The 25404-nt window shown below is 37.3% G+C and overlaps 1 protein-coding gene and 1 long non-coding RNA gene across 24 annotated transcripts in view; one reads left to right on the forward strand and one right to left on the reverse strand.

The window, feature by feature from the left end:
• Positions 1 to 25404, forward strand: part of CAMK2D (calcium/calmodulin dependent protein kinase II delta) — a 157722-nt gene that overhangs the window by 66580 nt on the left and 65738 nt on the right. For all 23 annotated transcript variants that reach the window (XR_005859129.2, NM_001039300.2, XM_015276279.4 and 20 more), the window contains exon 4: positions 22995 to 23049. Coding sequence is in view for 22 of the 23 variants with exons in the window: in NM_001039300.2 (NP_001034389.2) it covers positions 22995 to 23049 (55 nt within the window). In the remaining variant the exon portion in view is untranslated. The remainder of the gene's footprint in view (positions 1 to 22994; positions 23050 to 25404) is intronic.
• Positions 711 to 21926, reverse strand: LOC107051707. Its single transcript, XR_005859257.2, has 3 exons — positions 21871 to 21926; positions 20873 to 21100; positions 711 to 4967 (listed from the first exon to the last, which is right to left on the reverse strand). It is a non-coding gene; the product is annotated as an uncharacterized LOC107051707 (long non-coding RNA).

Raw genomic sequence — 25404 nt, forward strand, 5'->3', positions numbered from 1 at the left:
ATACAGCTTAACGCATGAAGGGAAGGAGGTAAAGCCTTCATTTCAAGGTGTTCTCATCAGCACCAAGAAAAAAAAAAAACATCAGCACTGAATTTGCTAAATCCTCCATGTGATGGAAAAATAAAGTTTGTATTGTCTGGTCCATTTTGGATAAAGGGTAGTTAAGGATATAGATTTCTGTCCCCCTTTATGTGAGACACTGTGTCCTTTATGTTTTACTTTCACCAACTCTGTGCTTGGGGTCTCACATAAATTTAGATGAGGAGAAACGCTTCTAGTACACAGCGAAGGTGGATTCAGTGAATCCTTTCTGAATTTCTTTTGACTTACTATGACACAGTTGAGTATAACTCAGCTTGTGTTAGTTAAGTTACTGTATAAACCCAGTGTGGAATACCAATCAGGCCTCTTCAGATTGGTAGATGTAGTTCTTTAGCACAATATTTTTCGGAGCTTAGTTACATTTTTCACTCTTCACCTAAAAACAAAAAAGCAACAGAAACTGCACAGTAAGAGTAATAACACACTGTAACACAATACTTTCCTTATGCAGTGAAAATCAAATTCTCAGCTAGGTAAATTTATACTCAGTAAACAGGTTAACTCTATGTTAAGTATTTGTAGAAACTAGAAATTTATAGGACAGCGTGTGTAGAGCTCACTTTGATTGCTTACTGCTTAGATGAGAAAATCAGTTCAACAATTTAAAATCTCTTGCATGTAATTTTATTAATTTATAATTTTTGTGACATATAAGGTAAACCACAGCCCTTGAGTGAGTTAAAACATAAAGAAACCAAATAAACCAGAAATATTACATGACTTTATACTTAATGTAAAAGCCAGTTTAGTTCATATTATTAAAAAGAAACACAGATACAGTGTTCACGCTCAACTGTGTCTACAGGATGTAGGCAAAAGTGCATCAGTAGAATACAGAAGATGTTTTTGTGACAGCTATTTGTGAAATTAAATGCACTGTTGTGCATTCCTGCCTACTTCAGTCTCACAAGGGACCTTGATATTTTTCATTGCAACTGACTTTTCTGCAGTCTTTTTATCTCAGCAGTTCCTTACAAGCATTTGATTTCTTCAAATAGTTGAAGTAGTTGGGAATGTAAAGTCAGTATTTAAGATGAAGAGACTGAGGGTTTTCACCTGTGATGCCGTAAGAATTTGTTGGGGAAAAGCCTGTGTGGAATTTCTTTCATTATTATTACTTCTTTCAGAAACTTTAAACATACCAAGTATCAGATAATGTTGTTTGTCTGAATGCCAAAGCAATGAACTGTAAAGGCAAATTTATTAGCTGTTGCACCTTTTATTTCTATTTCAGTTAAAGAATAATTCTTTTATTCTGTTAAGAGCGCCATTGAGTCTTTTGGTTTTACTCTTCTGGGTTACTGTGGAACATAAAAATGTTCTTTAGCACCAGCAATAATGTTACTTTTTGCCATACTAGACTATTTTCTTTCCTTTAAATGGAGGACAAGATTATTCTAGCTCAATAATGTGCTGTGGAAACAAGGCTTCACCAAGACTGTCCACAAATGTTGTCATTTTTTTAACCTTAGAAGATATATACATAATTTGCACCAAAACAGGTAATAATAAAGTACAAATCAAGCGAGAACCAGACCGTGAAGGAGTTTCCTTGCCTGCTTATAGTTAGTTTTATACATCTTCTTAAACACATGAAAATTATTTTCGTAATGTATCCAGCCTTTTCTAAGTATGTTTTCTTTGCATAAAGTCAGCTATCCTTGCATAGCTAGTCATTTAAAATGTAAAATAGACTAATCCACAGAAAGAAGAAGTGGAGTTTTAACATCTCTCTTGAGGAACCTGCTGCAGGGGGTCTGTGCTGGGAGAGCTGCTGCACTTCCCATTTGATTTGCATTCTGCTTATTGTCTGTGTATGCTTAGTGGAAGGAAGAGCCTCATCGTTGCACTGCTGACTTCAAGAACCATAGAAATAAGACTGATTAAAATGAATTACTCTTTTTACAGACTAATCTTTGAAAACCTACATTTTTTTTGTTTGAAGGGCTTGTGTATTATGAATCTGCAACCACATGTTATACGTATGCATAGACATCATGACTCCCAGCTTAACCACAAATATGTAATTTTCCTCTGGACCCTTTCCTCTAAAAACACAGACCTCTGCTACTGAAGCTAAAATATTTTTTTCTTTCAGTAAAGCTAGCAGATATTTTTAGAGCATTTTTAGGGGATGTTGTAAGTTCCGTTCCCTTTGCTTTGTTACAGATAATATTGTTCACAGATTGCTAGGTGAACACTACATTGGTTCTCATGTTGATATTAAATTTTCATTTAAAAAAAATCTGTGGACATCTTGCTTGAGTTGGAAAACAAACTGAAAAAAGATGAAAGTATATTCAGTAGTGTGGATTTATCTCATTGTTTGGATAGCTTTTGTGCATTCCTTGCATGAGTGATACAAATGCAACTGCAGCTTTGAATTCTGTCTTGGCCCGTGTCCTTTTCCAGGAGAAAACAGAATTAACATTCAGACAGCATTTGTTTCCCAAGCAGCCCCCATCAGCCAATTCAGAGTGTTTTACATCCTAACCTGAAGAGAGCGGAATGTCACCATTACAAGCGGGGAAGCTGGGAGGAGTTGGGATGTACTTGCTCCTGGAAACGGGCTCTCGGAGGTGAAAGTGTTTGCCTTTTTGTTGCACCTCGGGGCTGACACCCATCAGCCCTCCACGCTGCTGCTGCTTTAGCTCCCTTCCATGTGCCAAAAAGGAGCATTTTGAAGATGGGAGCAGAAGAAGGGAGAAGGAAGAAAAGGTGACATGTCTGGTGGGAAGGAGAGGGAAAGGTACAAGGCTAAGGAATATGAGCTAGGAGTGGTGAGAGGCTAAAGGGGAAAGTCTCCAGATTTTCAACAGAGGATTGTTCTGACTGACGTGACTGTAAATCAGGACATGCACTCTGGGAGCTCGCTGTGATAGAATGGCTTGGGTTCAACTTAAGAATGATTGTGCTCCTCTTCCAAAGATTATAAATACATAAGAAGCTGATTAAGAGAGGCAATCCCAGAGACTACTGCATCTTTCCAGACATTTTGCTTTACTTACTTGTCCAACTCCCTGCCAAGTGTCACAAATCATGGAGTCATGTGAGTTGGGAGGGACCTGTGGAGCTTTTCCAGCCTCAAACTCCTGCACAAGCTGTGCCCAGTAAAATTGAGTTACACAGGGCCTGTCCTGAGGTTAGAGCATCTCTAGTGAAGGAGGCTGCACAGCCGTACTGGGCTTTGCTCCAGTGCTTGACCATCTTCCTGTTAACAAAAATAAATACATAAGTGTCTTTATGCCCAGCTGGGTTTTTTTTTTTTTGCATATTCTGGCATACGGCTGTTGCCTCCTGCCTTGGCATTTGCATCTTGGAGAAGGCTGTTTCTGTCTTTTCAGCAGCCTCCCTACTGGCAGCAGGGTGATGTGATGCAGCTGACCTGGCCCCTCCTCGTGTGCTTCCTGCAGACCCCTACTCGTCTTGGTGGCCATGTACTGGAGAGTGCATGGAAGAAATTATAGCTAGATACAAATTAATCTGTGCTAGTAAGTCCTTATAGTCTGCTAATGCAAAAACTTTCTGAGTTTCTTCAAATGTGCAAGATATGATGTAATTCAGGGTGTTGCCTGTTGGTGTGCTTTTGATCCTAGATCTGAGCATTGTACTACTGTGTTCGTAGAATGGTTTCATGGATAAGATACTACAGAGGAAGATTATTTTAGGGCCCTTTTTTTTTCCTAATAAATCAGATGTTAATAATGGGCAGAATTACATTTTTTACAGGAAATGGTGCTGGCAGTGCTTCATTCTCTAAACTCTTGCCTGCCAGTCAGCGAACAAGCTAATGGAAAGTGGATGTTCTCCAATACAACTGCAACTCTGTAGAATATTCTTGTTCTCTTTTTGAAAAAAAAACATCCGCTTTCATGTTTACGTGGACAGTAAAATACATTCTTGATGAAAGAGTAATTTTATAAAAACTGTAAACAGAGCCTGACTTTTTTTGGAATGTAGATTTTAATTAGCTCCAAGTCATGCATTTCATAAGCATACAACTTCAGTGTTGTATCACATGCAAAAAACTCCTTTTGCTCATTCTTCTTGCATGTCATATTGTTTTCTTCTGCACCTTTACCATGGAATGCCCATTCAGTAAGAGATTTTATAATCTCTTGGATATTCATATTTGCATATAAAAAAACTGGTTGCTTATTAAAAATGTAGAATTTTACTTAGAAGGTAGTGAATAAAGTGAAACTGTGCACTGCTGCAGCAGTAGGAGGCTGGCCAAACCTGACTCCTTGGTGGTTCTTGTTTTTGCAGTGTAGACCTAGGGTGTTTTCTCTATTTCTGCTACTTTTGGAGTAGTTACAGTACAGATTATCCTGGTGTCTTGTTGTGGAGGAATCATAAGAGAAGAACAGTCACTGCACAGTTTTTCCTTGTTCAGATTGTGGCTGTGGTAACTGAGGTGGTTTAATGATGAGAGCGACCACCTCAGTTAAACTGCTGACCAATGCACTGCACAAAAACTGCATCTAGAATTTGAAGAGCTTCTTGTCTACTACCATGTTTCCCTAAGAGGAGTTCTCCTGTAAAAGTACTTGCCACAGCCAAATGGATGCTTATGGTTTTTTAAACAGCTGTAGGCCTGTCCTCATCAGGATTCCTGGCAACCTGCTTATTTGGTTGTGTTGGTAACTCTGCTGGGATGTTACCCTCCGTTGTCTCTCTGCATGGCAGCCATGTGCTGATGCCAGTCTGGCTAGCCTTACCCCTTGAGCGCAGTGGGTGCGGGGAAAGAATTGATCAAATCCAGACTGTGACAGCTGTCCCCCAGCCATCTCCTGTCATGGTCTAACTTGCTGCGTGCATTTCAGATGTCGTTCAGGATTTTCCTCACTCCTTCACATGTTTTCCTTTAAAAAAGCAACAGGTTTACTTTTAGTCATGAAGGAAGGTGGTTGTGTTTCTCTGCTACAGAAAATAGCTGTCAAGGCCATGGTATACCAAAAAATGTTAGCTGGACTGGTGTCTCAGTTTTTAACATACTGCAACCTAACACGTAGAGAGACTGCTTTTTCCCTGCAAATGGGAAACTGTGCTACCTCATTGCCAATAGATAAATATCTCATAATTGCTTGGTTCAGTCTGTTTTTGCAGATTTGCGCATTGGAGCTTTTCTTACTCCTCCTAAACTGCTGATCCAGGATTCTTTTTTTTTCCTGTTGATATGGGTTTAATGATACCTCTCTCCTCCCAGTCACCTTCCAAACTTGGAAGTTCTTTTTTTAGTGGCTTCACCAGTGTGTTAGTATTCTCATAGACTGCCCATGAGAATGCGCTTCTAATTTTAGTTTGTCCTCTGGATGACTATCTCCTTTAAATACATCCACCTTTTCATTACAGTCATACTGAGCCAAATGTGGCTCTCTGTTCCTGATGCTAGTATATCAAAGGTGTTCTGGTACTGTAATGAAATCCACAGCTTCTGCTTCTGTGCTGCACAGCAGTGAATAGCAGTCATGTATATCAGCAGTTGCATAGTCCAAGCAATGTTTTTTTAATGAATTCATTGATGCATTTATTTACCTTGAGTAAATCAGGTTGTAAAATAACCTTGAGTAAACCAGGTGACCTTGAGAGTTACTTAACTGTATTTCTTCAGTACTTGATCTACTATCAGTGCAGTTATTGCTGATGTTATGCTGATTTTGGTTGTGCAATCTATCTGGGAAAGGTAGGTTCATAAACTAAAGACATAATTGCAGCTGACCAGCTTGCAGCTATCTTCTGTAGGTTATACCTTTTGGGAGTTACTGGATGTACTGAACAGGCGGCCTAACAAGGAGGATATTTCAAGAGTTTCAACGGCAACTGGTAGTCTGTTTTTATGAATACAGACTGGCTTCCCACTCTTTGTTGCAGCTTTTCCATCCAAGTCTATGTGGGTTTCCACAGAGCTAATTACAATCATATAAATGGTCCCGTGGGACAGGACAAACTATCTAATTTCCATTTATTGTGAGACTGTGATTAAAAGACAATGGCAGTTTTTCATCACGAGCCTCAAGTTTGTCATCTGTTAAGTTAATATGCATTCCCCGCCTTTTGTAAAACAAACCCTTTCAATCATTTAGAATCATTGTTTGCTTGTAAACTTGCATGTTATAAAAATCATAGTAATTTATAGTTGTCCTCCATTCTGTTTGCATGATTTACTGTGGTAGTTAATTGATAGAGGGGGAAACCACACTGACTCAGAAATTTAATACTGGCATTTTTGAGCTCAGCCAAGTGGATGGAGATGAAATGGGATTATTACTGAAACATTCTGTCTTGGTTTTGTACACTGCATTGCTCTGTCTCTGTTAAGTTACTGAAAGTTTTAACTGCTTATATGTCATCCTGATTAATAGTAGAAACAGTTGGTTATCTAGGTTACTAGAAATTTTTGTTCACTACACTTGACATTGTGTAGAAATCTGCAGTATCGTATTGATAGCTGAAAATAGGAATCCAGTTATGGTAACCTTGTTTTTTCACTTAACACTTTTCAGACAATGTAGTTTTTCAGGTTGTTAGAGATCACAGGAAACAGACTTCTTTTCATCTTCACTGCTAACTGAAGCACAGTGTGAAAATGCCTAGCCTAGTCTTGCTTTTTGTTTCTGCTGTTGTCAAAGAGCAGGCTAAGTTAGCTTAATTGTATTGGCATGACTAATACAAGTGAACACATCAGCCTGTTTAAAGTTAGTTTGAGCATCTCTACACCAGGTTACTGTTTTCATGAAAGGCATACCTTAGGAAACATGCTGTGACAATAACAACTACAAATTAAAATATTTATCTGTGATTGTTGTGTGCTAAATTATGCCCTACTGAGAGAGGGGGAAGTAGGAGTAGAAATCCTTCTGCGTCATCAGTAATGCTTGGAAATATGTTGAGCAAGTCAGGGGTAGCTAGAATTGATGCTTTCTGTGCTGTGGCCCCTGTGGGAAGCTCTAGCACTGCCACTTGTTTGGAAGAGGTAAGCTGTTTCACCTCCTATAACCTACAGCCATTCTGTGCACTAACACAGTACTAGATACTGTGTTGTAGCTCTGTTTGTAGTAATAAAAGAAAACTCAGTGGTGTAACTTTATATTAATATTCAAAAAAACAAAATGAGTCTATTTTTTCCTTGGCTGCGTCAGTTCAGGGAGTACATAAAGTACATAGTCCTAATAAAACGTGTGTATTTGTTCCTTTCCACAACAGTTGTAGATTCCTCAGGAAACTGATGAATGAAGAAATGTATTCTCAACTTTCCTCTTGCTACCAAAAAGTTTTTGCATAAGGAATGTAATCTGAATTCTGAGAGGATGTCTGTGTTTTATATGACACAAACCACAAGGAGTCCATCTTTGGGTTTACCTTACTACTCTCATTTAGGATATTTGGGACTGTTGTTCATGAAAGTTGTCACCAGGGACAGAGATTTGATTATAATTATGTGCATGTTACAGTTCTGTTGTGTCCATTTTAGGTTTTTTTCCTTAGAGCTAACAACATGAAATAGAACATTTGGGGACCCAATCTTATGAAGATGGCTTTGGCTTTGTTTTTTTCATGGACAAATATAAAAAAAAGCTATCAGATAAAATGACAGAGGATAAGTTTATAGTGATACTGTATAAACACAAGAAAATACCAGATTCATCCCCAAACTAAAGAATGTAAAATGATGATGGGGCAAAAAAAAGATGTTTCCTTTTCCCTATTCAGCTTGGCTGGTACAAGTCAGTTAGAAAACAATAATTTTATTCATATTTTGTTAATGAAAAGGTTTTTTTCCATAAGAGTTTAGGCAGGCTGCAAAGTAAAAGTGTAGTCAGTAATTACAGAAAGTTTCAAACAGTATGGTGAAACAGTTCACAGGTCTGAAAGATTAGTGGAGTAAGCACAAAGTGGAAGAAATTTTACTACGTATTTGCAAAACCAGAAAAGGTGGGAGAGTTTTGTGTTTGCGTTGGATCCTTTGCTTACGAGCCATGTAGGAATTGCTGTATTGAATCAGACAGAATGCCAGCCTAGCTGGTGTCCCCTGGAGTACATGCAGAGGCCTGGGAAAGAAAATGGAGGTGCACGTATAGTAATACTTCCCTGCTCTTCACTAGTTGTAGGCCAAGAGCTTCCTAAGCAATTGAAAGTGTGCATGTGTGCTAGTAGCAGTGTGAATCTCTTCCATGAAGATGACTTTATTGCCCTTGAACTCATGCTGGAGTTTTTGCTGGAGTAGATCCATGGCCTGGAAGCATTCAGAACACATCATTTTCTGAACTCCAAGGGCTGTTGCACATTAGAATAATATTATGCAACATATGCTAGAAATAGTTCAGAGGTGGTGTTGGCTTGGTATCTTAGCTTTTTTACTTTTTTTTTTTTTAATTTGAAAAAATGTTCAAGTTATCACTTTAATCCCACATTCTGATATTTAAGATTGCAATTAAAAATGCCTAGAGGAGTAGAGGATGAGTGGTTTGTCTTGATGTCAAACTAAATAGACAGTCATTACATTCCAGATACCCTCCAAATGTGATACCTACTTTGGTTAAATAAATCTGTGTGCGCTGCTGGTGACTGTACTTCATAAGGATGTGTAGGTCTTAAAAAGTGAGCTCAGATGCATTTGTTTGTGTCTAATGTTTATAGCCACTTCACTAGAAAGTGTAACTACCTTTATAACATCATTAATGTATCTTAGGCTTCCCTGTCTTACAGAAAAAAATAATTATATAATATAGTACCTTCCCTGCAAATGTGGGATGTTTCAAGATTATGCTGACTTCTGTTGCCCACAAAGCTAATGATTAAATGTATTTACTCTTTCATCAGAGACTGGTAATAGGACTTACATTTGGTTTAACACGAGTGCACATTTCTGTATCAAAACAACAGTACTTATTCTGTAGGAAGTCATATTTTATGTCTATTTGCATATGGAAGTTACTCCAACTTGAGCAAAAGCTGATTTATTTTTAAACTGATGTAGTTAGTTTTTGTGGCCATCTACTGTTGCGTAAACTAGGAAATTGTTTTGGTTTAAATTAGGTGATGTTTTAAGATGAATTAAAAGCATATAAACTTTGTTTCTGTGCCAATGTAATAGCATAAACTAGAGCATTTTTCTTCTGTAGCCAAAGGTCTTAATAAGCACTTTAGTACTCTGTCTCCAGTTTCCAGTAAGAAATAAGTAAAAATAAAGTTTCTTTGTATATTCTGTTGTCATCTTCTCACAGAGAGGGATGACAAGAACCCCCCGAGACAACCTTGCTTGAGAATAAGCTAAAGCTTGAAAGGCAAAAGAGAAAATCACAGCAAGCAAATCTTTTTATTTTAGTAGTAAGGTTGGGAATTAAATGGGATGAGGCTATTTAATTTATATTCTTCTTGAAGTGTAACTGATGTTAAGTAAAGTCTCCCTTAATCCCTCTTCTGCCAGCCCATCTGTCAGCCTGTACGCAGCATTTGGTGGTGGCTCTTGAGTTGCACTAAAGGAACATACAGCTCTGTGTACCTTAGCAATCCTGACCTCTACACTACTCTATTGGCCAGCAGCTGCAACGTGTGGCCTCTGGCATTGGGGCAGGGTGCTTGCAGCCGGTGGCTGGAGTGTCCGCCCACTGCCTGTACTGGAAAAACCAGGAGTTAAAATAACATCGAGGTGTCTTTTGGTTCTTCATTGTCCATTTATATTTTGTAATAAAAGGAATAGTAAAGTTTTCATTTTACAGGCTTCTTACCCAGTTTAAAGTAAAATGAATATAATTAAAAAAAAAATCTACATGCAACTATGTTGCACGTGGTGTCTAACATGCATTAACATATATGTAAGGCCAGAGTGTAGACCTTCTTTGTCCCCAGAACAAGATTTCTGTAACAAGAAAAAGTTTTTTTTCCAGGAGCAAAAGAATATTTCTTTTCCATTTTTACCTGTGTTAACACATCACTGAAAGTGCATCCACTGGTTCTCTTAGTGACACAAATGAGGTTTCTTGAACTATTTCTTCTAATTTTTTCAAGTCTGCAGAAACAGTCAGTTGCACTTAGTTTTTCTGTACAAAAACTTAAAATAGTTGCATTGGGCAACCAATCCCCAGGATAGCCAGGAGCTAAACCAGCATACTGTGCTTTTACATGCTTGCTACATCTCAAAAAGAATTTGTTCCCAAGGGTTGGACAGAACTCCTCCCTATTCACACTGGTGCGTGGACTGTCTGTTGCCTATTCCTCTCAAACATTTGTCTTGACGAAGGGGGGAGAAGGACCAAGCATATTTTCATTTCAGAGTTCATGCAGGAAGCTGTTTTATATCGGGGCTAGGCTACAGTTCCCATGAGTTTTTTCTTTCTCTCCCTGTAAATACTAATCAAGTTGCAAGCATGTGGCCTGTGCCTGGAAGTGGTTTATTCTAGAACATCTGCTGCAGCATTTCCCTGCTGCTGGAAAGGGCTGCTTCATGGCCAGTACTGGGACCAGCAGAGGGATGGCACTGAAGCTTCAATGAAGGAATTCCAGTGTGCATGTTCTCTCTCCACTAATACAGTAGAGTTTTAGCAACAAAATTCAGGATAAGGTATAACTGGAATTACCTTTCCTTCATCCCATTTTCTAGCTCCCTGGCGCAGTGGGTTAGTGGACTTCTAGGTCATGTGGCATGTGGGCAGGGCCAGGCCGCTGGCTTAGCGCAGAGGCTGGAGGAGGCCTGGCATTTGTCTGGGTGAGCAGAGACACTAGGCCCCAGCAACAGCAAACAGAGTGTCCTGAGCAGCCAAGGGCAAGGCTGTGAAGGTTTTTTGTCAGTACATGCATACATGAGCACACATGCACATGCATGCTAATTAAGAAACATGATTAGGAGGATGAAGTAATGCACAATGCCAGTAATCCAAAAAGTGTGCTCTTCTTCAGGAAGCATTGCATGCAATGAGAAGTTCCTGTGGTTGCTTTGACCACAAGAATTGGGGATTTGCTTCCATAGGGATAATGAACCTTACTTACAAAAGCTGATTTTCAGAGTTTTTATGTTTATGGTGGGTGCAACATAAATGTGAAATAAAAATGCACCTCTATATGCATGAGGAACACTTACCATTAGAGGTTACTGTGAGACATTAAGTAGTGGACTTATTTCGCTGTGTAGGTCTTTGCAAGGTTGTATACAGAAATTAAAGGAGAGTCTGTCATTATGAAGGCAGTGGGTCAAACTGCAATTGCACGCATGTTCTTTTGAGTAACTTCAGGGTGTTTTAAAATGTGTGAATATCTGAGTTGTCCTCTGCTTTGGCTGACTGCAGTGCAACAACTTTGTGTAATGGTGTGAATGAAACAGAGTGATAAGGGATGTTAGTTGTTGTTAGAGATCTGCATTAATTCTGGCATCCACCAGAACCCACTTATGCTTAGGAGCACTGGAATGTAAAAGTAAAAACATGAAAAATGAGTTTGCATGCAAAACTTCTTAAGATATGTAGTCTATGTGAAAGAGAATTGTACAAGTATTTAGATGTGCATCTTTGTATATTTGATTTGTATTGTGTTCAGGTTCTTAAAGAAGTTAACTGCCTTGATATAATGAAGTGCAATGCTTTCTATGAACTATTTTACCACAATTAAGAGGGAATTGAATACTTTAATAAGTAAAATGCATATTCAATTAAATAATAAAAGATCAGCTTTTTATGATGCTACATGATTATTTATTAAATTCCTTTTGAATATAGTTTGTTTACAAGCATCTTCTTTACCAAAGTTTATTGGTCATATTCCTCCAAAATGACTGGGGTGTTTTTCTGATTTGGCTCAAGAAATCTTTTCAATTTAATTTTTTCTTCTCCATAATACATCTGCTTTACATAGGAAAAAGCCTAACTTGTCAAAAATCTGAAAATACTTCCTCAACAAAATGGATGTTTGCATTTCAAATCAGTAGTTGATATTTTTCATTTCTGTAGGCTGAACATTATTCTCTTTCTTTAATAATAAAATAAAAAATTCTGTTTATACTGGGGGAAGAAGTAGGCAGGAATGTTAAATTATCAGTCAGCCTTCGGAGATGGAGAGGTGAGTAATGCTTGTTGTCATCCCCTTTTTGTTTCACGGATGCATCTTGAAATGGGTACAAATTATGGAGAAACTGATGGAGATTCCTTTAGAAATGTAGAATTGCTGCTTTTGTTTGAATACTTTCTAATTTTTTTTAATATTACAATAACTGGAAACAACTTTGTTTTTCATGTATTTCTGATAAACTTTTGAGGCTGAGAAAAGCTACAAATGAAAAGTTTCAGAAAATTTAGTTACAGTAATTGTTGCTTCTGACTGAAATAACTTAGCCTAGGTTTTCTGAAAGTGTTACTAAAGGTGCCTTAAATACAGTGCTAATTGCTTTGAAAACATTGTCTAAAACTGCCTGCTGTGTGCTTTTGCTTTCTTAGGAGAGGTTCTGGTGGAGCAGGTGGCATTTCTTTGGTGCCTTACTTCCTGACTCATGCCACAGCATAACAATTTTCTGCTTTTCTTTTTGTTTAAAATTGTGAAAGTAAGGGACTTTGTTTTCATAAGTTGATGCCTTTAAATGCCTTGGGGCCTAGTTGTCATTATAGGGGAGCATTTAAAAAAATAAACATTCTTCTCTGAGTGATCATTATATAAATTGTTTATATGTCTTTGTTTAATGTGCTTTAAAGGAGGAAAAAGGCTGTGGCCTGCTCAGTGATTGCAGCTCTGCAACATCCAATTTTATAGGATTATGTAGCATTGATATTGATCTGTTTTCAGTGTTGGGCAGTGTAGTTAATATTCGAAAGGTTGTAGCAGCCAGACAATTGTGTAATCCTAACTTACGTTTAATTATCTTGTGATGCATCCATTGCAAGCTTGCTTGCCACATCTACATTTGGCAAAAGTATATCTCAAAAGGATACAGAACTTTCTTTCCTGCAGAAGTCAATAGACTGTTTTTGCTTCTCCGATTAGGATGTTAGATGTGGTATGCTGAGCAAATTTCATTCAGTTTTTCAGTTGATCTCTGTCAGCACAGTTTCTTGAATTGCTGAAACGATAGTCATCGCTCTTCATAAGGAATCTTGGCAACTGATGAGCTTCACAACCATTGTGGCAGTTTCAGAATAACTGGTCTATTAGGCAGACCTTCTCTACCATGAGAACTAGGCCCCTATTTTAGAAAAATTAAACAAATTACATTCCCTCCATTAAGCTACGATGAGTGGTTTTCAGAACTTGTTAATTTTAATTAATACAACATCTCTATGTTATAGCCTGTCCTGTTATTAGTTAACACCCGTGAAATTTGTGCGTAGATTGTCATAGTTCCTTTTCTTGATGTTTAAATGAACGCTAAAATGGTTAAAAAATGTTAATGCTCAAAGCATCAACACTGACAGCTGAGACATCAGTTTGCTCTTAGCAAAAATTTGTGTCAGGCTTGCTTTTAATCTGAGCAGCTATCCTCATATGGCTCACTCTGATGACATTTGTAAGGCCTTTTGTTTTGTTGTAAAATTATTGTTAAACTTCACAAAATCGGGGCTTTAACAGCAAAGAGGAATTAGCTCAACCTGAAGTAGAGGATTTCTAAAAATGAAGTGATTTGATATTAGATGAAAAGCATAAAGCTGTATGCGTACATGTTGGTACACTACTCTTTTTTTTTAACAGCTTTATGCAAATTTTGTATTTTGATATGAATGATTAAAGGTGTGTAATTCTGGCTATTCCTGTCAACTTCAAGGATAAAGAATATGATTCCATAGTATTATTTTATGTATGCACATCTATGCACACACACATAAATGCACACATTCTTGTGTTATGAGGCACTGAAAAGGAACAGAAATCTGTGGGTTGAAGAAAGAAGTGGCAGGGTTATTGAAACTACTCTTCCTGGAGACTGCCAAGTTTCAGGCTGCCTGTTCACAGTTTTTTGGGCTGAATAAGATTCTGGATTTAAGTTTCTTTTGTTAGTGTGCTAAACCATGCATAGAACCTGCACTTTGAGGGTCTGTTTGTGCTTATACATCAGTTGTCATGACTTGAGAAGCTGCTTTATTTTTTTTTTTTTTTAGGCAGCTAAAAGAGGCTCAGTAGGCCTCATCTTACACTAAAACATTTTTTCCTTTTCTCTCACTTTTCCTACAACATGTACATTGCAGTTAGATTGACATGTTTAACCTGTAAGCAGGAATGAATTAAGAGTTTCTCACCATGACAAAAGAGTTGGCAATTGAAAGCCATCTGCTTTGACATTGGTACCTCAATTTAATTGCACTTCAAAATTTCGCCTTTTATCTGCTTTGGGAAATAGTTTTTTTATCTTCTGTATAGCAAAATTGAAAGGTAAAGATTTGACAAACTGACTTGTAAGCATGCGTTAGGCTTGAGAGGTTTATAATAAAGGCAATGAGTGTAAGTATTTCTGGCATTTAGTCAGAATACAGAAGATTATTGTCTAAGGACCTTGGTGTGAGGGTTTTGGTTGCAAATGAGTATTTGTAAAATACATGCAATTTTGTTCATACTGGTTAACACTGTTACAGTACATGGGGAAACAGCAGTCTTTCCAAATACTAAATTGCCTAATTAATTTTCCTATTACTTATTATTGTGTCAGTACATATTCAGATTAATAGTTTTAATTTTTTCTCCTCAGTTGCTGATCCTAAATAGCACTGAACTTGCACTGTAATAAAAATGGCTTATCTTTTGAATGAATTTGGAAGCTGCTGACTTGCATTCACTGTTGCTGAATGTGGAGTTGTTCATAGAACACACCACTGACTTGCAAAAAGCCATTTCGTAATAGTTAACTAATACTGTATACCACTTGTGTATTTAACAGCATAGGGGAGGATTATTTTCTTAGATACAAACGTATTGCTGTTTAACATCTTTCAGAAATCAGCTGCCCTTGAGCTTTGCTATGATACTACTTTTAACAGATAAGCCCTTAAATATTTCAAATTGTTAGGTAATGGCTCTTGCTAATATTTGCTAAGTTCTTTTTACTGTGAGTGAGAGGATTTATTGTAGAGGGCCCCAGGCTTTCATGGTCTCAGGAGAACAGTGTTCTTCATGATGAAGCTGATAAATCTCAGCTTTAACAGTACTGCTCAAATTTCTGACTGTTAGCTCCTGAGAGGTGAGCAAGGGAAAAAGGACACTGCTGCATGCAGAGGAGCACTGCCAAGAGCCAAGTGCTCTGTGGCTTCGACGTCCCTCATACTGTGCCTTAGTAGATGACAGAGGACGTGTGCCCCACACATTGCCAACTCTCTCACTCCATACAGGCTCTCTTCTTGGTCTTTTTTCAGCTGCCAGCCACCTGACATGGATACTGGATGTTGGTCTGTCAATGGTCGCAGAGGTTCAGTGCAGAGTACTTAAGCATTTATCCAGCTTGCTTAGTAGGTTGGACTGATACTTATTACTAGTTGTTTTCACAGGAATATCAAGGCTGATCATGTAGGCTGGACAAACAAGAGCTGTAGCCATAGCAGTGACTACAGTATACACTTACGCATGTTTTTTTGTATTGAGTTTAATGTCTGCAGGCTATAGTTGTGATTGTTGCATGCCAGTGATCTGTGGAGTGTGATTGCTCAACAGACATTATTTATACCGTGCATCAAAAGAGAGGAGGTAGTGACAGTGATTAAAAAAAATAATAATCTATGGCATTGAGGTGAAGAGTGCGAGGTTGCAGTGAAGCTTGGTTGATTGTTATTGTTTTTTAAAAAAAAGTCTGATCAGTGTACACAGCAACAATCCTGAGCAGTGGTTCAGAAGTTTTTGCATCTGCAGATCTGCTCCCATCCACAGTTTTGAGGTCATCATGTTTAGTTTGGGAACTATGGATCTAAACTGAAATCTATTGGATTAGATCTAGATTTTGATCTCAGTTCTTGACACTGCTGACTTGGCAGACTTGTGCACTGACATCTGTGTGAGTTTCTAATTAAGTTCTAGCCATCACTTTATTTTCCTTCCCTTGTCCTCCTGAGTTTATTTGATGGAATAGGAGACAAAGGTGACTTTCCAGGAAGATCTGAGCCCTAGCAGTGGTCAGCAAGTACAAATCTTTCACTTCTCAGCAAAGCAGTTTTGCTGAGTGAGAGGCTTACTTTGTCAGATATGAGAAAGCAGAAAATACTAATAGACAAGTGTTTTGGAATAGAAAACTAAGTGGGTCAGATATTAGCAATAAATGTGTCCGGGTACACCTTTTGTGATTGAGGTATAGTTGTTGTTTTTTACCTCTATTTCCAAGTGCAGGAGCTTATCCCATACTCAGTAGCAGACAATACCAATTATCAGAAAATCCAAGGTTAAATTAAGTCATTCTGTTAAATTCATTTCATTAAGTAGTTCATTTTTAAAAGTGATTTTTTTTTTTTCTCATGAGAATGATTACATAAGATCTGCATACAGATTTTTAATCCATTTTTGGAAACAAATGTGTCAGGAAAGCACATCTGTCCTTTATTTTACTCTTCTTGCAGGAATACAGGAGCTTGAGGAAACCATTTGTGGATCTCAGTAAATACAACGATCTTTTTGTGCCTCTCAAACCCATTTCAAATCTGTACTACTGACAAATGAACCCCATAACTTTCAAAAAGTGCACTAGTTCAACAGAGTTATGGGTTTGATGCTTCTTAGAGTCCACAGATCTTAATCTTTTAGCAGCAAAGGGAAAGTGATTGTCTTTAACTACATTACCATTAACTACACTACCTCTTTCCATGCTCTGTTAATAAACAAAGTGAGTTTGCATTGAAGAAGTCTTTAAGTGGCAGTTTCACAATTCCCTGGACAGTCATGCAGGTGCTGTGCTGTTCATGAGCCGTAACTCCTGTTTCATGGAGTCCCGTCAAATATTATCTCAGTGATGTGAGCTAAACAAGATGATTAGGTTGATTTTTGGTTATTATACTATGGAGTACTCTGTGTAACAGACACAAAGTTATACAGCCGAGCACAAGTTCTATAAATCAGATCATTTTTACTTTTCAATCTGATTGGACCTTATCCAAACTAATGGATAAATACATAACTAATAAAGCCAATATAAGCCCTCCATTAAATTAATAAAATGATAGTCATAGAGTGGCAATTAAAAACTGTTTCAGTTAAAAACAAGTGAGGAAGCCAGAGGGAAATAATCCCAATCTTTTGTTTGTTCATAGCATTTCTCCAATAGAGCTGTGTGCTCCTCCAGTTTCTCTCACGTGTTTCAAGTTGCTGAAGAGCAACAACTTAATTGTCAGAAGTGGGAGGAAAAGAAAAGAAAATCCTGTGTTCTTTCAGCCATGTAGTGTGGCTGTTCATGACAGTACTCATGAAGCACTTGGGGATTATCCAACTCTAGTTGGTAATGATTAGATGATGTAGCTGTAATCGTTTCAAAAAAGATAAATGGAAACGTTTTCTGTTGTTGATTGCTTTTAGTGACTGTGGAGGAACAGGAATTGCAGTGTGGGTTACAGATGGGAGTTCTTAGATGTGATGAATAATCTTTGTAATTGTTGCCTCTTGCTTTGTCGTGCCTGAATCCTGCTTGCTAACGTGTGTGCGAAGAACTGTATATGTTAGAAAGCATTCGTATATCTGTTTCTGTAGTGAATCACTTTCTCAAACTTTGTGAATAGCTTCTCAGATTGTCACCACCACATCTCTTCTCCAGTGCAAAGCTGACTTGAGGGCTGCCTGCAGGCAGAGTGCAGTGCCAAGATCTGGGCCACACTGCATTTGCCTCTGTGCTGCTGTACACCCTCTACTCCAGACTGTCAGGCTTGCTTGTCTGCACCATGGATTTTTCTCGGTTGCCCACGCTTATTTGTGATTTTCACCAAGCAGATTTACTGACACAAAACTATATTTGAACTGACTGAGGAATTCAACAAAGGCACTTGCCAGAAGAAGTTTTTGATCTTTTCTGGCAGCCTCAAATTGTTTTGCTTTTCAGAGACAATCACAGGCATGTGATCCTGATTCAGAGGTTTTGTCCTGTCTCACTCGTATGAGTCAGATGCGAGGAAAGAAAAAAGAAAAAGTGATCTTTGAAGAACTCTCCCTGGACATGTCAGGCTACAGTTTGACTAGTAAGAAAATAGCCTCGCTAGCCTGAGAAAATGCATAGTTCACAATCTCAAAACCCAATCCTTTTCTAGTCAGAAGGGAGCTATAGGTCTGACATGGCGCTGAATGAAGAAAAGGCCATTTACACAAGTGCAGGATGAAGGGAGAGCACCTCCTGTTTCAGGCAGGAGGGTATGGGCTAGAAACCCATTCCCACAATGCCACACTGGTCTACTTAGTAGCAAGAATATGACAGATGCTTCTATCCAAGATAAAACTTGTACTGTTGACTCAGGGTCCCAGTCTTAAACTGTGCCTTCATGAATTTAAGTCCATGTTGTCCTTGTTCTTACCCAGGAAGCTTTTTCATAGAGGCATCTTATAAATTATTCTCTAAAGAATGCAATGATAATTAAAGAATGCAGTCTTTGCTTCAGCTGATTACCTGAAATTCCATGCTGTAGTAGTGAAAGGAGTGAGCTATGAGAATTGTGTGTGTTTATGAATATATAGGCTGCTGACTATTCTGCAGTTGAAAGCTCAAGGCTGTTTTGATACTAAAGTAGTATCTTAAAAGTACATTTATTTTTTTTAAATTTAGGAAGTAATGCTTTTTGTAATGTCTTTAGATGCTTCAGATCTCTTTGATAAAGTAGTTGTAGCAAATACCTTGCCTAGAGAGAAGTATTTGGTATTTCTGAATAGCTGTACATGGTATAGGAAATCAAACATGAAGGCTTGCTTTCAGCAAGCAACAAGGAGGGGATTGCTATATTGACACAAAAGTGTTCACTGAAAAACTATGGTTTGAGTTCTTAGCCATTTCAGTTGCTATCAAAAGATATAATTTTCTATGTATTAATTTTAAGTAGATACAAAATGTGCTAGCTGTTTTTTTTTAGGTGGTTTTTAGGTGATCTTACGAAGTTCACTGTTTGAGGTTGATGTTGCGTCACTGTGACATAATCAAGAGTCTGTACCAACTCCCATTGCTAACTTCTGAGCACTTATTCATCAGTAGCATTTTTGACACTGCAGTTTGAAGTACTATACTCAGAAGCCAGATGTTTTTTGTGGTTTCAATTCTTAATTAAAAGTTTCAGGTTACTGTTCTAGGCCAGTACTTGGTGTCTCATCCCACATTTGGTTTGCTTTAAAAAGCAGACATTTGAGGATGTTGAAATTTGAAATTAAAGAAGCCAATTGAAAATAAAGGTTAAAAAAAAAAATGACACATAAATAGGATGTGATGAGTGATATTCCCTAGAGTCATTTGGAAATGCACTGGTACAAAGAATTGGAAGATTTCTATTTCTTGCTGCTACTGCACTGTTATTTGATTAGTTGTACTTACACTTGTGTCATGCTCCAGTTTTTCAATCAATTACATTTCAAACAACTTGTCATTTACACTAAGTGATGCTGATGTTCTAATCCTTATGTCCCTCTAATTTCTATAAATATGGTATGTTTTACTGTAGCAGCAATGCATTACCTTAGTCTTTTATGCTCAAGGCTTGCTACTTCATAAAAACTGAGACAAATCGAGAATATAGAACCAGATTCTGATTCAGACCTACTTGGCTTTTGTGAATCATCACGAGCTCAGGGCAGCAAGTCAGCCAAAAATTAGTCGTCTTGTCAGTGTTGTGTAAACACAAGATGTTTCCCTGGGCTAAGTATTATTGAGTAAAAAAAGTCATGTTTATTTCATTTTGTTTTAAATGTCACACATTGTATGAAAACCAAATACCATATGAAGCTACCTTGTAGGGAAATTTAAAAATAATTTTGCTGTACTTTCTTAATTAGCTCAGTTTTGAACACAAAGTGATTTTAGGGTATCTTTCTTTTATTTGGCTCTGTAAGCAATGATGCTTTGGATCGAGGTATTGACAAAGCTTCTTTGTAATGAGGGACAGTTAGCTTTGGAAAATGCTTTCTTTAAAGTAACTAAAAGAAACCACACAAATTAGTTCATAGTTCTACCATGCTACGACTTATGTTTTTTTTAATTGAAAATGAAGATTTAACAACTGACTTGTAGTGCATTCTTAGAGAAAAAATAAAAGTATAAGTACATAGACATATGCAAAAATCATGCATGGTTTTAATCTTACTAGAATGTTGTGAGTGTGTAAGCTACAACTAGCTCTGTAATGACTGTTTCCTGGACATCATGTCTTTCTGCTTCTGGCACATCCTCTTTCAAGTTTTTCTTTTTTTCTTTTTAAACTTTAAATAAAGAGGAAATCACTCTTCAAAGAGATATAACAAGAGGCCACCACCTTACTGAGCTTTCATATCCCCAAGCACTCATTCCTTTGCTCTTTGTGACTATGCTTGCTGTCTGTAGGTCTGGCCAAGGACCAGCAGCCAGGAGGTAGTGTAGTCTCTTCATTTTAGTCTTTCAGCTATACTGTTGGCTGCCACTGTGGAAATTTGGCGTTCATTGACAGGCATCAATTTGCGAGTAGATTTATCTCTGCACAGTTCTAAACCATTCATGTGGTTGAAGTGGATGACAGTTAAGAAGATCAGAGGGAAATAGATACATACATGATAGAAATATGAGTGGGAATATAGCACATTCCCTTTTCGAACCCATTTAGAAGTGTCAGTTTAGAGACAGACAGTGATGGAGTCAGTAAAGTTTGATGCAGCTGGTTATTTATTTACTTACTTTTTAGCAGAAAAATGTGTCTTCTTTACAGAAGTCTGCCAGACTTTCAATCAGAGCTTGCTTTCTTCTCAGACTGATTCAAATTGTAATCATATAGACTTTAGCATCCTCCTTGTTTCACATCCATATCCCCATTTCCAGCTGGCGTATCCTTCACCTCAGTTCATTTCAGATGAATTGTGAGTGAATTCTTTTCTCATAATTTTCTCTGAGTATCTTCACATACATCTAGTTTTAGAGTTTGAAGGTTTTATATAAATTTTGTCTGCTTTCATAAATGAATGTATAACTTCTTAAAACTGAGGCCAATATTTAATACCATATTTTCAGTGGATTTGAGTAAACCTGTTAGAATAAGCTTGCCATTATAAAAATCTTTTTACTCTGATCTTTTTTTTTTGCCTCCCATGCACCGGTGCACAGACATCCCACCAAGAAAATACACTGCTGATTTACACTGTGTGTGTGGAATCAGTATTTTATGGATTCTTTTACTTTTTTTTTTCCCCCCCCTATGACTGCGTTGTTATTTTGCTTAGAGAGTCTCAATAGGAAATGTTACTCTTGAAGACTGTTCTCAAAGGTATGGCATGGATATAGTTGTTACCGAGTTGGCATTACGTGCTAGAGAAGGGATGAGCAGGTAGATTTGGTATTTGTGTGTTTTTTTAAGGGAGTTTAAATAACATTCACGTTTTGTTGCTTCATTTTTTTTTTTTCACCTTCAAGTGCAGTATATTCCTAACAAAGAAGAATATGTTTCCAAGGAACAGAAAACTGATTTTCACTGTATTTATGAGCAGTTGCAGATGACTGCATGAAAGTGAAATTAATTAGTGTGGTTAGTTTACATGGTGGAATATTTGAATTAAGTATTTTATCTGGACTAAAATTTAAGGCATATAATTTAAATTTAGATTAAGATAAGCGTATGGCAAACAGGTATTGGACCAGAGAGATTATCGCATTACAAAGGAGGAATGAAATAAAGATCTTACCCATGTCCTAGGCTCGTAGAAAGACTCCAAGGGGAGTGATCTCCAGATAGAGATCCTTCCTCCTTGGGAGTCAGCCCTTAAATGGGGTCTAGGAGGAGTGCAGCCAGGCTCCACCCCTTCCAGTCACTCCGGTGAAATTGTGTTCACCTGGGCCCTTGCAGCTGACTCAGTGCTCGCCTCAGGTGGTCAATCAGAGGTTCAGGCCATGATTCAACAGTTCCCATACAGATAAGTGTTAGTCAAAAAAGAAAAAAAAAAAAGCAAACTAGACACTACTGGCAGTGATTTTAAGTTCCTTTTCAATGATTAGCTAAGGAATTTTGAGCTATGAACTGAATGTGTACTTCTGATTTCCATTTTTCAATAGTCCAACACTTTCAGTTAGCAAAGACGATGCTTTCTCTTTCAAAATCAACATCTATTGTCTGATTACAGAATTTGTTAACATAGCCCTTAAAGTTTGTAATTGTTCTGAAACAGACAGCTAATTGAGGCGCTTTTTTGTTGTTGTTTGTTTCATTTTGTTTTGTTAACGTCTAGGATGTAATGCTGCTGGGAAAACAGCTGTATGAGACTCAGAATACTATTTTAAGATAAAAGTCTAGTGACTGGATACTCCTCTGTGTGTTATTTGAAAGACTGATCGGAGGTTCTGCTTAAGAAGAGGAGTAGAATAGCATCAGTGTGGTACATTTAGATGAAGTCTGACTGTGCTTTTTAGTATTTGTTTAGCCATCATTCAGCATGAAGGCCAAAGGTAAAGTATGGTGTGTGTGGTTTGTGTCTTATGTTATTTATATGTGTAGGAGTTGATTGGGAATGACTGCAGCATTCTGTGGTAGTGTGACAAAAGCAGAGAGCACCTTTCAAAGTAGCTGTATAACGAGCTGCATATATGGTCTTACAATAACATTGCTTAACTCATCTTACAAGAAAGATGATTCTTAGGATAAAGAATTTAAATCAAAATAAATGAGCAAAAAACAAACAAGCAAAATAAACAGATTAGAACATATATGTAGATGCAATACCAGCAGTTCTCTGCAGTTCCCAGAAATCAAAGTCAGACATCAAAGACATGGAAAAGATGACTGTTTTTTTATCTTTTTTTCTCCCTTCAATAGTGCGGCTTCATGACAGCATATCAGAAGAAGGATTCCATTACTTAGTCTTTGACTTGTAAGTATGTCTTTTTTATATGCTTACCATGTTGGGGACGTGGTGGTCAAAATTCTTAGATGTAAATACAAGCTCACAAGATAAATGTGCAGGTTTGGTACAATAAATTGAACAAATAAATGTGAACAGCTAGAAAAACAGTAACATTTGCATGCATAAAAGCTGATTTGTAAGTGTCACTGTAAGAATTCCATATTAAACCCTTCAAATAAGAATGTTTGAATTGTATTTTAATATTAAATTTAGATATGTCATTAAAATTTGCATGATACCTGACAAAGCTAAACCAATGCACAATTCAGAAAAAATAATTCACAGCAAGCTGGTGATAAACATAAGCAAGTGGAGTAGCAGAAAATACTCATTGCTTCATTGAAAGGTGAGCCTAATTTCCCTAATGACAAAAAAGGACTATGCCAATAGTTTATTACTGCTTTATGTTTTACTGAAATGGAAAACTGGTTTCATTTTGACTCTGTTCAGAATGAAATGTACCCAACATACAGAAAGAATTTTCCTTTTTATTTCTCATTTTACTCCACAAATTTGAATCCTGTGAGCTGTTGGGATCTTGTGGGAGTATAGGAGGGGTGAGTAGCCAGGTAATCCTGCTTAGTAAAAGGAGTGTTTGACAACATGAACCTACATGTAGCAGACTCTAAACTTAGTAACAGACACACTAATACTCTTTTCTGTTCATGTAAAAAGCTACTGCTTTTGGTTCTGCATATGGGCAAACATAAATGGTTGGGAATTTTCTTGCAAAACTGACACACTTAAGTAAATTTTATTTTTTTTTTCAATTGCATATTTTTCCAGGGCAGCTTACGGGTGTGACAAATTCCTCCTCCTCCTGCTCCCACTGAGAGCTTTCTTAGGCCCAACATGTTTTTCCTGGTTGAAATAAGAGTTCTGTTTTTTCAGTGCCTTCCAACAAGGAGGGCTTCAACATACATGTACAGCTTTCTTTGTTTTAATCATGTAGTTTGGATTTTTTTGTCAAAGTGAAGTATTTTTGCAAAAGAGAAAATGTCTAAATGGTAAAGGTGGTAACTGTACTGACTGGTAGTATCTTTGGAAAAACTACCTCTTCCATCCTTAGACTTTTGCCTCCTTGCCAAAGATGGGTTTTCACAGTTTATTTTACATTCAAACTAAGAAATTGCTGCTTTATTATTATATAATACTATTGATTAGTGAAGCTACTTCTTTTTACTGCAGTTATAAATATGTAGTTGAGTGATTTGTTTAAATATGCATAAAAGAGCTGCTGTATTGACTTCTTAATATGAAGGCCAAGTACATGCTTTTATATATTTATTTTTCCTGCTGAAGCTTGACTGTAGTAAAGCACTGTCACTCCACCCACACGTACTATCATGTTTTTACCTTAATGATTTCTTTCAGACTGTGTGGGATTCGGTGCTACAGTTTCCTCAGAAATTTCCCTTAAACTGCATCCCACATAAAGTGCAGAGGAAGAGATCTTTTTCTGCAAATAGAAAAAAAGATCACTGTCACATTCTATTTTGAATTTCTAATAATCTCTTGTAGACAAATGTCGTAGAGATGTCTGCAGTCTGAAGGAGAAGCCTGCTGCTTTGCTTCTGTACCTCAGTGATTATTCTACTTTCATATGGAGAGAAAAAAGTGATTAATGTTCCTTGTTATAGGCTTGCATTTGGTTGAAGAGTTCTAATTGCAAAATGGGAAGGTGGAAGTCTTTTAAATCCTTGTGGAATCTCAGCAGTTAACACTTAGTGAAATACCTTCTGCTAGAAGGAATGCTTCTTTTATTGGTAGCATTGGGATGTTCCTGTAAGAAGTGCTGCTTATGAGAGAATTAGCTGAACTGAAGTATTGATGCGTAATATATAATTTTTTTGGTTGCTGACTCACTCTGAATATACAACTGAAATATGTAAATGGTCATTTAATTCTGGAGTATGTTATATGTCTTGTACTTTACTGGGCAAATTAAAAATGGTGATTATCAGTGTCTCCTTGGTATCATGACCAAGGAACAGTCATTTTACTGATCTACTAACATGATTCTTCCATATTTAAAAAAAAAAAAAAAAAAAAAAAGATAGCCTTCTGTGATACTTCTCCCAAGCAAAGTACTCGCACCAGTTAATTTTCTCCAACTAGGTATAGTGATTTCTGAATAATAAGGTGTGCATAATAAGATTAGTAATGGACTTTATTACATTTCTTATTCCTCTTCCCCTAATGGGTAAGACCTAAGTATAGTTATGATTTGTGTCTCTTAATCAACCCATTTCAGTAGCTAAGCATGCAGTATTAATGACATTAAATGTGTTCAAATCCAACCAATTCTGTCAGTTGCAGTAT

Source organism: Gallus gallus, chromosome 4, assembly GCF_016699485.2.
Source record: "Gallus gallus isolate bGalGal1 chromosome 4, bGalGal1.mat.broiler.GRCg7b, whole genome shotgun sequence".
NCBI classification, from domain to species: Eukaryota; Metazoa; Chordata; class Aves; order Galliformes; family Phasianidae; genus Gallus; species Gallus gallus.